This window comes from Oryctolagus cuniculus, chromosome 8 (genome assembly GCF_964237555.1).
Source record: "Oryctolagus cuniculus chromosome 8, mOryCun1.1, whole genome shotgun sequence".
Classification (NCBI taxonomy): Eukaryota; Metazoa; Chordata; class Mammalia; order Lagomorpha; family Leporidae; genus Oryctolagus; species Oryctolagus cuniculus.
Window position 1 is genome coordinate 24,162,419 of NC_091439.1, and position 14,153 is coordinate 24,176,571.

A 14,153-nucleotide genomic window follows, 5' to 3' on the forward strand; every position below is an offset into this window, starting at 1 on the left:
TTTGTCTCAACTGTTGAGGAACAGTGATTTTTTTATACTCTTTCTTGAACTCTTTACTTAGTGTAGGGTTAATTTTATGAGTATAAAGTTAACTGAAAATAGATTTTTTTTTTTTTTGGTCAGGCAGAGTGGACAGTGACAGGGAGACAGAGAGAAAGGTCTTCCTTTTCCGATGGTTCACCCCCCAATGGCTGCTGCGGCCAGCGTGCTGCGGCCGGCGCACTGCGCTGATCTAAAGCCAGAAGCAAGTGCTTCTCCTGGTCTCCCATGCGAGTGCAGGGCCCAAAGACTTGGGCCATCCTCCACTGCACTCCCGGGCCACAGCAGAGAGCTGGACTGGAAGAGGAGCAACCGGGACAGAATCCGGTGCCCCGACCGGGACTAGAACCCAGGGTGCCAGCGCCGCAGGCAGAGGATTAGCCTGTTGAACCATGGTGCCGGCTGAAAATAGATCTTTGTAAAAAATAAGAATGGGAATAGAAAAGGGAGGAGAAAGAAGGGTGGGAGGGTGGGCAGGAGGGAGGGGAGGGTGGGAAGAATCACTGTGCTCCTAAATTTGTATGTATGAAATGCATGAAGTTTGTATACCTTAAATAAAAATTTTTTTAAAAAATGAAATAAATATTTTCACAAAGATAGAATTAGGAAAACGTCTTCCTCCCACAGCAAAAACACATTACAATGTTTAATTTATCTCTAACAGGTAGCAGGATTATAGCAACCTGGGATAGTTTGAAAACCATATTTCACTCAGTCGGAAACAAAATTTGGGAGAGGACCTTCTAAGGGGTGGAATGCTGGTGAGCAGCCGAGCTGTGCTCTTTTCTTTCCACTGTATCCCCAAAAATGCAGTTCAGAGGACTGAGTGATACTTCTTTCTGTACAGTGTTTTAGCCGGTTACTATTGCTTTCCAATATGACCATTCTCTCATTTGCTATCTTCCTATGAGAAGTGACCAAAGAGAAACTATTTCTATTAAAAGTTCTAAACGTGGTTTAGGTTGCAATCGCAGTCTGAATTTTGGTGGTTGGAAAGGAATAAATAAGGAGGCAGGGAGGGTGAGACGCTGAAAGGAGAGGAAAGGGGAGCAGAGAGGGCTCCAGGGGCCTGCAAGGAGCCTGGGGTGGCAGAGGGACAGCAGCAGCGCCCTACTCCTGCCTCCTTTGGAAGCGCTCTGGCTAGATCTCTGAGATCCTGCTTGTTTGGGGAGCCGCCGCTTGTTTCCTCGCTTCAGTTTCGGAACACAGTGGAGAGAACACAGCAGGTGCAGCGCACCGGATGCGGACAGCGGGATGCGGAGCTAGGGCCTCAGGGAGTGAACGCGCCCCACCCACCCCCAGGCGCCGAGCACCGAGCCAGAGGGCACGCCCCCTCTAGTTCCCACGCGCGAGTCTTCTAAGCCCTGGCGGCGGCTCGGCCCTCGAGCGGCCGGGCTATAAAAGTCACCGGGGAAGGCCAGGGCACAGCTGTACTCCCGGCCTGGGCGCAGCAGGTGTTCCCAGCGCGAGGGTGGAGAGGCGGACAGGCGGCCGGCCGCGACCCCTCCACTGCTGCCCCGGGGTGGGAGGGCGGTTCCCGAGGTCAGAGAGAGCCGAGTGACCAGGCAGGAAAGGGAACTTACATCTTCGGAGATTGCAGCCCTTATCCTCTTGCACCTGCCTCTTGCTCAGAGTGAAGATGGTGGGCACCACGACCACGGACGTGCCCCCAACCATGGGGGTCAAGATCTTCTCAGCCGGAGTGGCAGCCTGCCTGGCGGACGTGATTACCTTTCCGCTGGACACCGCCAAAGTCCGGCAACAGGTAGAGGCAGACTGGGACCACGAGGCGTCCCAGGGCAGACGCGGTGTACCTGTTGTGTGCGTCCCTTCGGTAGCCTGCTTTGGTGTAGCCATCCGTCCTCAGGTAGGGCAGGTGTGGCCTCGTCCCAGGGCTGGATGCTCTAGGGCGATACGCTGGAACTTCTCTAGTAAGTGAAGAATCCCAAGAGCCTGGGATGTCGGGTTGCCGGTGATTATTGCCAGGCTCTTGCAAAGCCACTGCATGCTGGGAGTTGTAGGAGCTAGGGATGTCCTTCCCTGCGCAGTTTTGCGACCCGGGGGCTTTTCCTTTTTTTGATTCTGCGGGGATACCACCCATCCTACTGCCTTAGGGGATGCCCGGGGCCTGGGGACAGATGCTCAACTCGTGCATTGTAGCCCATGTTTCTCTCTGTATTCTCTCCCCGCCCCTCACTCCCTCCCTTTCCTCCTCCTTCTCCCTTTCATTCTTTTCTTTCCCTTTTTCCTCCTGAAAATGCACACACACACATACACAAATTGCTGAGAAGGGAAATTGAAACCCATGTCCAAAGCCTGGGCTTGAAGTTTTGCACAGAGGACAGCCCCATGCTGGTCTTGTCTTCCCACCAGCTAGGAGTCTTGCACTCCACGTGCGCTGTCTTCCCCCTGCACCTTTCTCATTTCCAGATCCAAGGTGAGTTCCCCGTCACCAGCGGCATCAGGTACAAAGGTGTCCTGGGGACGATCAGCACCCTGGCAAAAACGGAAGGGCCCCTGAAACTCTACAGCGGGTTGCCCGCCGGCCTCCAGAGACAAATCAGCTTCGCCTCGCTCAGGATCGGCCTCTACGACACGGTGCAGGAGTTCTTCACCTCGGGGGAAGAAAGTAAGCCACGGGCGCTCCCGGGAGGCTGGCTGTGCTCAAACACACAAGGTCACAGTCTCTGTAACCAGCAGGCAAAAAAACCTCAGTGTGTGAACTCTCTCCCTCTCCTAAGTATTAGCTCCCTGCATAGAAAGAAAAGTGTATGTGCAAATTGGCTTTTTTTTCTTCAGATGCACACTTACATAAATCACCCAGTTTGTTGTGAAGGTCTCTACCTAATTTGGACCTCTACATGAATGACTAAAAAATACATTTAAGTCAAAATTCCCCCCCACAGCAAAGTATATCAGAATACCTAAGGAGCTTGATGAATACCTGCGGGGGTACTGCCGGAGTCCTCAGTACTTGGGGACTGAGGCACTTATGTTTTCTTTCATAAGGTACCCCAGTTATTTATGATGGTGCCCAACAAAGTTTGAAAAGCTTTGGTTTGAAGAACAGAAGTTAGACTTTGTAAGGAGACTTGAGAGAACAAGAAGATTTCCTTTTGAGAGATTTCTCATAAGGTCGCGAACATTAAAGATCAGGGAGGGAAAAGTGGATGTATGCTGAAGTGGGTTCACTTACAGGAAGAAGGAGAGGAAGTGAATGCCTCCGGGGTGCCAGTGCAGGTACCCCCAAAGTCCCCGTCAGCTTGGCTCACATTTATATATGTCAGTCACAGTTCAAAGTGTTTCAGATATGTCACAAGTGGAAAGGCACTGGTGTTAGCATCCTTTGGCAAAGAGGGAAGCTGAGCTCCAAGCTGTTTTGTGACTTGCTGGAGTTCTCACAGCTGGAAAGGGCCCGCACCAGAGTTCAAACCCAAGCTCTCCCGCTGCACTTCCCTGCCCCCTGCACTTTGCATGTGAGTGTGCATCACTCGTTCTATGCAACTGCGCTAGGACTGGAAAGCATTATCTGAGTACCACTGAAGCTAAGGGACAGGTGCAGAATCACATCAGAGGCGCTCCCATGTGGGCCAGACCAGGGAGGGAGATGTGCTGGTGGCGAAGGGAATGTGCTGTGTTAGTGACTCCCTCGGTAGATTCCTTCGTTTCTACTCGGAGTAACCCTGGAATACTAGGACCTTGTGGGATAATTTGTAAATATCGTTTACACAAATACATAAGTTAAACTTATCCTCCCAAATACATTCTGAGTGATGATAAAGTCTGGATGATTCTAGATCAATACTGCACTGTCCTATTTACAGATGTAGCAAAAGACACAATGATATGAAGCTGCCCATTAAGGTGTTTTTTTTTTTTTCATACATTGATTATTTTAGCCAGTTGTTAGGTACTTTATACCCCAAATTAATCAGATGTGTTTGGGCAGTACACTGTTATGCTAATTCCACTCCCTCAATAAGCTTCACCAAACAGGAGCTTACAGCTCAGAGTAAGTGGCTGAGAGGAGAAGAATTAAGAGAAAGGTAGGAATATAAGATGCCTCCCAAGTGTTCCACTAAAGATATCATTTGCTGAGGGAGGAAATACGGAGGTTGTCTTAAGGAAAAATATAAATTCAGTTGAGAACATGTCAACATGTGATATCCAGTAGGCACATGAGCTTAGGAGAGCGATCTGGACTAGACTGCAGGAAGTCACAGAAGGCACTGTTGATGCAGCAAACGAGGCAGAGAGCGCTGTGTGGACAGGGCCGACACATGATGGCTGTACCTAACAAACCTAAGCTCACTGGTTGCCTGGCACGAACATCTTCAGCAGAGTGGTGGGGTGCAAGCCAGGTGGTGGAGCACTAAGAAGCAAATGGGCCATGAGAAGTGATAACAGAGGATATAGCTCCCCGGGAGCTTGACGGGGAGATGAAATGGGGATGAGAGAGCTGGAGACCAAAGAGTAGACTGAGTGCATCAAACTAAAATTATAAATGTGGGCCCCAAGTGAAGGCAACCATAGTTACACAACATTGCCAAGTAAAAGTTACTATAGGTTCAGCTCATGATCAGACATGAGGGAGTACAATCATAATAATAATGAAACAACTGCTGCCAGTTTTGTGGGTTTCCTATGTGCTGGGCAATGTATTAAATACTTTATCGATACTATTTTAATTAGCCCAAGAAGACATCACTATCCCTAGTTTACAGGTTAGGAAATAGAATTAGAATGAGACAGTCTTTGATGGGTACGTGTTATTGAGTCATAATTCTATATTTCATTATTGGATAAATATTGGGCTTCAAAACAATGTGTAACTTTAGTAAATGATGTCTGTCTTGAGTAATAAGCTAAGTTCTCAAAATTTCAAAAGAAAAATCTTTTTAAAGTTGCCTTTGTTTTAACTTTATATATTGTAACTTTCCTACGTTTTAACCAAAACACTACTTGATGTCTCATATTGGGGCAATTTGCCCACTGGGCTTTTCCTAAAATCAAGGAGTCTGATAATTAACATTATCACTGGAAATTAACATTATCATTGGAAATATTGAAAAAGAGAGCTATACATGGGAAAGAATGAAGCTAAATAAAGGAAGAACTAAGCCACTTTTTAAAAAAAGATTTCTTTCATTACTTATTTGAAAAGTAGAGCAAAAGAGAGGACAGGAGGGGAGAGAGAGAGAGAGAGGGAGAGAAAGAGAGAGGGAGGGAGAGGGAGAGAGAGAGAGGGAGAGGGGGGGAGGGGGAGGGAGAGAGAGAAAAGGTCTACTATCCACAGGTTCACTCCTCAAATGCCTTTAACAGCCAGTCTGGGCCAGGCCAAACCCAGGAGCTAGGACCTCCATCTGGGTGTCCCACATGTGTTTCAGGGACCCAAGTACTTGGGCCATTATCTGCTGCCTTCCCAGATGCCTTAGCAGAAAGCTGGATTGCAAGCAAGCAGCCAGGACTTGAAATAGCACTTGGATATGGGAAGACAGTATTGCAAGTGGTGTCTTAACTCACTGTGCCACAACACCATTCTCATAAGCTACTGTTTAACTGGAATTGTGCTTTGTTTTTCCTTGAAAGTTTTCATTAAAAAAAATGAACCTGGCATGAACATCTTCAGCAGAGTGGTGGGGTGCAACTTAGACAAGTTTTCTAGTCCTGCTATGATCAATATACGGACCAGATTTAGGACCAGAAGGGGCCGGCGCCGTGGCTCACTAGGTTAATCCTCCACCTGTGGCGCTGGCATCCCATATGGGCACCGGTTCTGGTCCCGGCTGCTCCTCTTCCAATCCAGCTCTCTGCTGCGGCCTGGGAAGGCAGTAGAAGATGGCCCAAGTACTTGGGCCCCTGCACCCCTGTGGGAGACCAGGAAGAAGAAACCTGGCTCCTGGCTTCGGATCGGTGCAGTTCCGGCTGTTGCGGCCATTTGGGGAATGAACCAACGCAAGGAAGACTTTCTCTCTCTCACTGTCTGTAACTCTACCTCTCAAATAAATAAATCTTAAAAAAAATTGAATACCAAGACACTGACTACTAAAAATTACAGATGGATGGATGTATTCTGGATCTTGATTTTCTTTTCTGAATAAGTGTTTCTCTTTCTGCAAAGCAGCTCCGAGTTTAGGAAGCAAGATCTCGGCCGGCCTAACAACTGGAGGCGTGGCGGTGTTCATCGGGCAGCCCACAGAGGTCGTGAAAGTCAGGCTGCAAGCGCAGAGCCACCTGCACGGTCTCAAGCCTCGCTACACGGGGACGTACAATGCCTACAGGATTATAGCTACAACTGAGAGCTTGACCAGTCTGTGGAAAGGTAACCAACTTCTCGGGCATTTCATAATCACGAAAACACATTTCTTCAGTTGGAACCTTTCATAAACAGAGTTATCAAACAATTTCTCCTTTACCCCCAGGGACAACTCCTAATCTGTTAAGGAATGTCATTATTAACTGTACAGAGCTCGTAACCTACGACCTAATGAAGGGGGCCCTTGTGAGAAACGAAATACTAGCAGGTAACTTTCTGTGTTACATTAAAAAAAAATTGGTCTATCTCTTTATAATTTCATCTGAGAGCTTCTACATTCACATTACTTTGAATACGCCCTTAATTTTTATTTTTATGGTTTTTTTTTAAAAAGATTTATTTATTTATTTGAAAGTCAGAGTTACACAGAGAAGGAAAGACAGAGAGAGAGAGAAGTCTTCCATCTGCTGGTTCACTCTCAAAATGGCCACAATGGCCGGAGCTGTGCAGATCCGAAGCCAGGAGCCAGGAGCTTCCTCTGGGTCTCCCACATGGGTGCAGGGGCCCAAGCACTTGAGCCATCATCTACTGCTTTCCCAGGCCATAGCAGAGAGCTGGATTAGAAGTGGAGTGGAGCAGCCAGGACTCTAACTGGCGTCCACATGGGATGCCAGCACTGCAGGCAGCGGCTTCACCTGCTATGCCACAGCACTAGCCCTAACCCCTTGATTCTAATAGTCTTCTCTTGGAAAAAATTAAGCAATTTTGAGCGTGAGACATACATAACTTTGAGGAAAAGAAAATTATCAAAACCTTAAGTTGAAGAAGTATTGCTGCAAAAAACCTTTCGCAATATTTCTGTGGCAATTTTATTGTCACAAAAATATAATGCAGCTGTATTATGTGAGTGTTAGTCTCATCTAATACTAACATAAGGGACTGCTGTTAGGCTCTCGATATAGCAGAATTCACGAGGTAAGTCCATCCCCACGCCAATTCCAAAAGAGCTAGTTTTATAAACTGCTTTTCAGTGATTTCATCCAAAAAGCAGGCCCATAGGATAGGGCCTTCAAATAATACTCTAACAATTTTCAGAGACACTGGAATTCTCCTTGAACAAGCCTTCAATTCTTTCAGAGAGTAGTAGACGCCTGTAATCGGGCATTATGCCAGGCCCCGGCAGCACAGAGAAAGCTGAGGTTGTTTTCCTACAGTGTTTACAATCCACTGTGCTGTACTATTTACCATCTTTGTCCAGTACAGTTTTTCCTGCTGTATTTGGTTATAAGACATCCACACTGAACTCCTGCTATCAGCAGGTTCACAAAGATCTGACAGATAACTAAAAAGTGCAAGCTCCCCCAAAGTCTGCTGTTGACCTGTTTCATGGATCCTTTTTAGATGATGTTCCCTGCCACTTACTGTCAGCTCTTATCGCTGGATTTTGCACAACGCTTCTGTCCTCTCCAGTGGATGTGGTGAAAACCAGATTTATTAACTCTCCACCGGGACAATATGCGAGTGTGCCCAACTGTGCAATGACAATGTTCACTAAGGAAGGACCAACGGCTTTTTTCAAAGGGTAAGATATGATCTCAATCTGTCAATCTGGGTTCAGGCTGTCTGTCTGTTCTGGGACACTGTCTCATCTAAATAAGAGACATTTAGATTCTCAGCCTTCATATGCAGTATGCTTATTATTGACTTTTCCTCACCATAAATTAAATCTATTAACTCCACTGTGCCAGAAAATAAACAGCTGTGATGTAGCAATCTTCTCAGCCTTGATCCGAGGCTCATCTGAAGTCAGTGCCCCAGTCTCTTGAAAATGTAGACAATATTTTGCCTTCTCTGGGCAGGAGAACTACAAAGTAGAGGGAAAGTGTAATAAAGGGCTACAAGAAAATAAGACTTGATTGTCATTGTTATAATTTGATAAGATCAATTTTTAAAAACATGCTAAAGCTAGAAAAAATCACTGCCACTCATCTAGAAAAATAACCAAAAATTATGTGGTTTGAGTCATTATCATACTCAGCTAGAAACTAGTATTGTGTAATAGACGACATTTTCTCATATGTAATGTGTATTACATCAGAAACTACTTTGAACAATAGCTTTAATTAGAATTAAAGAAAACATAGTATCAACCAATTTATGTACATATTCAGCAAGGATTATACTAGTGCTAACCTTATAAATGCCTCAACCTTATAAAACCTTATGCACAAATACTCCACACACACTATATAAAATATATTAATACAAATGAAATACAAAATTAACTTTTGATGTGTCAGTTATAAACCATAACCACTTAACAGTAACTTTTTTAGAAGATAGATACTATAGCATGGATGAACCTTGAAAATGTTACACTAAGCAAAATGAGTCATGTACAAAAGAACAAATGTCATGATTCCACCTAAATGAGGTACCTTGAGTAGTCCAATTCATGGAGACAGAGAGTAGAGTAGAAACTATCAGGAGCCAGTGATAGAAGAAATGTGGAGAGATTGTTTAATAGGTGTGGAGTTTTGGTTTGGATTGACACAAAGGTTCTAGAGACGGATGGTTGTGATAGTTGCACACAATCTGAATAAACTGAATGCTACTGAAGTGCACACTTAAAAACAGTTAAAATGGTACATTGCATGTTATTTACATTATAGTGAAAAGAAAAACCTTCATGCATCTAGCAGTCAAGAGAAATATACAATACCCAAAGAAAAAAGCCTACCCTTTATGGAATGTTACTTATAGACTGGGCTTCTTTTAAAAAATCTGTCCAAGGAAGATTTAACTGATAATTTTTTTTTCTCCTGGAATTTCATTGCTGCAAACACACACTCAAAATTAATGGTTAGGTCTGTACAGTTTGGCAAAAAAATCATCCCCTCAGAGTAAACCAGAACTAGGACCATTTAAACCCTTAATGGTCTAGGGTAAGAGCTGCCAAAATGGAGAGAGCACTGATTTTTTTATGTTTATTTTTCAACTACTTGAAAGGCAGAGCAAGAGCAAGAGTGAAAGAGATCCTCCATCCACTGGTTCACTTCCCAGATGCCTACACAGCCAGGGCTGGGCCATGCCAATGCCAGGATCCAGGAACTTTATCCCAGTGTCCCACGTGAATCCTGACTCCCAGGATGCATTAGTAGGAAGCTGGACTGGAAGCAGAAGAGCAGGCACTCAATCTGGCCATCCCATATGATACAAAGATTCCAAGTAGCAACCTGACCCACTGTGCCATTGTGCCGACCCCAGCACTGACTTCCTGACTCTGGAATATGGCCCACTGCGCTCAACACTTCTTGTTTTCTCCTCTTAGGTCTTTGAATAGTTTCCTACTTCTCATTCACGAAGCAAAGTAAAACAAAACAAAACAAAAATTTCCTCTGCCCTCAAAAAAGGGGAGGGGCTGGCTTTGTGGCTCAGCAGGTTAAGCCACTGCTTAGGCCAACCACACCCAGTATCAGAGTGCTGGTTCAAGTCCTGGCTACACCATTTCCAATCCAACATTCTGCTAATTTGAATCCTGGGAAGCAGCAAGTGATGGGGCAAGTACTTGGGTCCCTGACACCCACATGGGAGACTCAGATGAGTTTTGGGTTCCTGATGTTGGCCTGGCTCAGCCCTAGCTATTTAGGCATTTGGGAAGTGAACCAGTGGATGGAAGATCTCTCTGCTTTTCAAATAAATAAATAAATGTTGATAAAAAGGCTTTAAAAACAAAGAGGAAAGGAGATGTGCTTTGGTTTGGGGGGAGTGAGGAATGCTGATGGACTTGTGTAGATGGGCTCATCAGGGTGCTGTTTTGAAGCTGTATTTTCCTGGAGGAAACAGTTTCTGGCAGTGGAGAGAAAGATGAGGACTAGGCACCTTTCAGCATCTTAACTGAGAAGAGGGTAGTGTGCTAAGTATAAGCTGCCTGTGCCAGTGTTCAGAATTTCAAACTAATAGGATGGTGACATGCACCCTTCTAGATTTGTACCTTCCTTCCTGCGACTTGGATCTTGGAACGTCATCATGTTCGTGTGCTTTGAAAAGCTGAAAGGAGAACTCATGAGGTCAAGGCAGACTGTGGACTGTGCCACATAATCAGCTTCAAGAAAAGGACACCACATCCCAGTGGGAACCCCTGCACCCGGGTCATCAAGAAATAAAACCTTGTTCACTTTATTTTACCCTAAAAACTAAAGAAATCCCAGTAGGGAGTTTTGGACTTTTTTTTTCAAAGGCAAATGAAGACCTATTTTGTCTAAGTTTTATCCTCAGTGCCTTAAGGAGGAGAAAGCCAAACATACATCTGGCAAATGTAACGCCCAAATAAGGAACAGCACTTGGTTGACCATTTTGGAGGTGCAATGGTATAATTGAATATGAAGAACCTTTATATATTTTAATATTTGAAACTGATGGTAGAGGAAAACTGAGTGAAATGCATTTTATGAATACTTTAAAATGAAGTTGTCAAAGAAAATATTAGTTTCTTTTTATTTATTAACCACACTGCCAGCTAATATATTCAATAAAGTATTCTAATACCTTTCCAAATTTGTCTTTTGGAATCTATATCTATATGAAAGTGGGAGTTCACCGAGCATACAAAATTCTCCAGTGTGAGTAGAGTCCTGTAGAATCATAGGCAAAATTACTCTGTGAATACAGATTTTGCGAGTCCACATTGTATAGCATCAGTAACAACTTCTAATCTAAGGCACTGTATTCATTTGGACATTATTATTATTAGAGTCCTGGTTTCCATCGTAGAATCACAGCATTTTACAGCTGAAAGGTCATGTTGGGGAAAACAGAGAAACAGTCTGAGGTAACCTGTCTTGTGCTTACACACTGAGTGCAGACGAGATAGGAAAAGAGGTCACCAGGGACTAAAATGTACAGAAGATACGGCCCAGCCTTTATTGAAGCCAAAATCAGGGGCTAGCTGCACAGCCACGCTACAGGCTCCCAGGTTCGAGTCAGCTCCACACTGCATTGATTACTGTGGGTTGTCCCCTGACCTCATGCTTCCTTATCTGTCATGGGCAAAAGTGTCTTTGAACAGATGCCCTCAGGCTCCTGTACTCACCACTTCCGTGCTAGCTGGCCTGACCTCCTGTTGACATGCCTCTGGCCATCAGAGACAGCGCAGTCTACCTGTCCATGGGCATACTGGATCTGGGAAAATGGACACTTGGGGGACGTGGCTCAGTTCCAACAACTGACAGGTGAAGTATCACTGAGGGGGTCAAACTCCAGTTAAACACAGTGGTGTAATGCTTCACATGAAAACTTAATGTGCTGACTTCAACTCCATCTCCTGGTTCCCCACCCCCTTACCAGTGTTTCCTGGGATCACCTCCCAAATGAACTGCAAATTCTTTCTCCAGATCTGATCTCAAGGGAATGAAAATGAAAATAAAGTAAAACCTTAGAGTAGCATATTTTTTTCTTTTTAAAAAGATTTATTTATTTGAAAGTCAGATTTACAGAGAGAGGGGAGAGAGGGGGGGAAGGAGGGAAGCGGGGAGAGAGATAGAGAGAGGGAGGTATCTTCCATCCAGTGGTTCACTCAAGTGGCTGCAACAGCCAGGACAGAGCCAGGTCAAAACTAGGAGCCAGGAGCTTCTTCCTGGTCTCCCTTGGGGGTGGCAGGGGCCCAAATACTTGGGCCATTGTCCACTGCTCTTCCTGGGCCATTAGTAGGGAGCTGGATTGGAAGTGGAGCAGCTGGGACATGAACAGGTATGGTGGAATGAGAAGGCCACGCCAAGATAGCTGCTGGCAAGCATCAGTTACTCAGGAATGGCTTTGAAATCTACTTGGCAATGGAGCCTGCCTGGCAACAGGCTGTCATTGGATGGCTTCAGAAACCACATGGCAACAGAGTCTGACTGGCAACAGGCTGTGACTGGATGGCTTCGGAAACTGCCTGGCAACAGGGTGTGATTGGTTAGGGCATAGACCGCCCCTTGACCGGACTGGCTGCCTTGGCTATATAAGCTGCTGTAGCAACTGAAATAAACAAGTCTGCGGGCTGCTTGCCTCTGGCCCGCTTTCACCTGATTCCCCCCGGGGGTCTGTGTGGTGACTGTGCGCCTCTTGCCCCCACCACGCTCCTCCTCTCAGAACAAATCCACCTCAACAAACAGGCAGCAGTTTTATCCACTATGCCACAACACCAGCCCTAGCACATTCTTTGTTTGTGTTTTTAAGGATTTTATCTAGTTAGAGAGAGGTAGAGAGAGGTAGAGGTAGAGGTAGAGAGAGAGAGACAGCGAGCCAGAGAGAGAGAGGTCCTCCATTCCACTGGTTCACTCCCCAAATGACTGCAACTGCCAGAGCAGAGCTGATCCAAAGCCAGGAGCCAGGTTCTTCCGGGTTTCCCACACTGGTGCAGGGGTCCAAGGGCTTGGGCCATCTTCCACTGCTTTCAGAAGTGGAGCAGCCAAAACTCGAACTGGCACCCCTATGGGATGCTGGCACTGCAGGTGGTAGCTTTACCCCCTATGCCACAGTGCTGACCCCAGCTTGTTATATTTATTCCTATGTACTAGGTATCTTTTAAGTGTTATTATAAATTTTTACAAGTTAGCATTTTCTATTGATGGGATATAGAAATGCAAAATGTATTTTATACTGATTTTTCTAGCAGCTTTGCTAAACTCTTAAAATTTGTATGCCAATGCTTTTGAATTGTCCATGTACACATTTATATCATTTGTGAATTTAACTTTTCTTTCCATACATTTGTCTTAGTGTCCACATTACTGGACATGATGTGAACAGAGGTTTGAAATACAAAGGTCTTCAGAAAGTTCACAGAAAATGTGTATCATGAAAAAAATATTTATACCAAAATTAACTTATCTTTTAATTTCATTTTCCATGAACTTTTTGAAGAACCCTAGTAATGTTTGAGCAACTTAGCTCATCCTTGTTTCTTTTCACATCATCATGGAAGGAGCATGCTTAGAGACGCATGGATTTGACTGGAACTGCTCATAAACCTGTGGTCTGGATTTAAGGTTAGCTGATGCCAGCTGAGCTTAGCAGAGATAAGGAACCTACTGATATGTGAGGAACAAATGCTTGTGTATGCCACTGAGATTTTCTTTGGGGACCAGGGATAGCTTATTGTTATGTACTGTTACTTGAGCAATAGCTTATTGACAGAAGTGGTGATAAATTTCAATGGTTTACCATTAACCATGTTTGCTCTATCTTATAAAGATATGTTTAGTGAAACTAATCACTATTTCTCATTTGTTAAATATTCTTGAATGAATGTTGAATTTTTATCAAATGTTTTGTCTGCATCAAAGATCACATAATTTTCAAATATTAATGTGGCAAATGATATTAGTTTTACTGTGGGCATTAATCGAACTTAGCCAAAATTGATCTTATATCAAAACAATAATAATGACCTGGTATGTATATCACTTAATATTTTACATTATTTAATACATTAAATTTTAGTATTTTCTGGATTCAATATGCTAATACTCTTAGGATTGCTGCATCCAAATTGACACCAGCATGCAATTTTTCTTTTTCATCATGTCCTTGTTGGGTTTTCACAATCAAGAATACAATAGCCTTGCACAGGCTCCATCATTATGTAGAGTTTGTGAAAGCTGGCGGTACTTCATTCTTAAGTATGCTATTTAACTCACTGGTGCAAGACATATATAAAATACAAGGTTTTTAGTGGAAATGTTTTTAAATCGATGATTCAGTTTAATGGCTCTGGAACTTTGCCCTATTTTATTCTTGTAAATCTTTGTAAGTCAAATATATATACTATTGGGGCCAGCACTGTGGCAAACCAGATAAAGCTGCCACCTGCACC

The 14,153-nt window shown here is 44.4% G+C and overlaps 1 protein-coding gene across 2 annotated transcripts; it reads left to right on the forward strand.

Moving 5' to 3' along the window:
• Nucleotides 1–1,446: 1,446 nt before the first annotated feature.
• Nucleotides 1,447–14,153, forward strand: UCP1 (uncoupling protein 1). 2 transcript variants are annotated; one of them, XM_070047089.1, is made up of 7 exons: nucleotides 1,447–1,581; nucleotides 1,672–1,804; nucleotides 2,470–2,668; nucleotides 6,161–6,361; nucleotides 6,462–6,563; nucleotides 7,697–7,877; nucleotides 10,282–14,153. In XM_070047089.1, exons 2-7 carry the CDS (start codon nucleotides 1,679–1,681, stop codon nucleotides 10,394–10,396), a joined length of 924 nt encoding a protein of 307 aa, XP_069903190.1. In that variant the 5' UTR covers nucleotides 1,447–1,581; nucleotides 1,672–1,678; the 3' UTR covers nucleotides 10,397–14,153.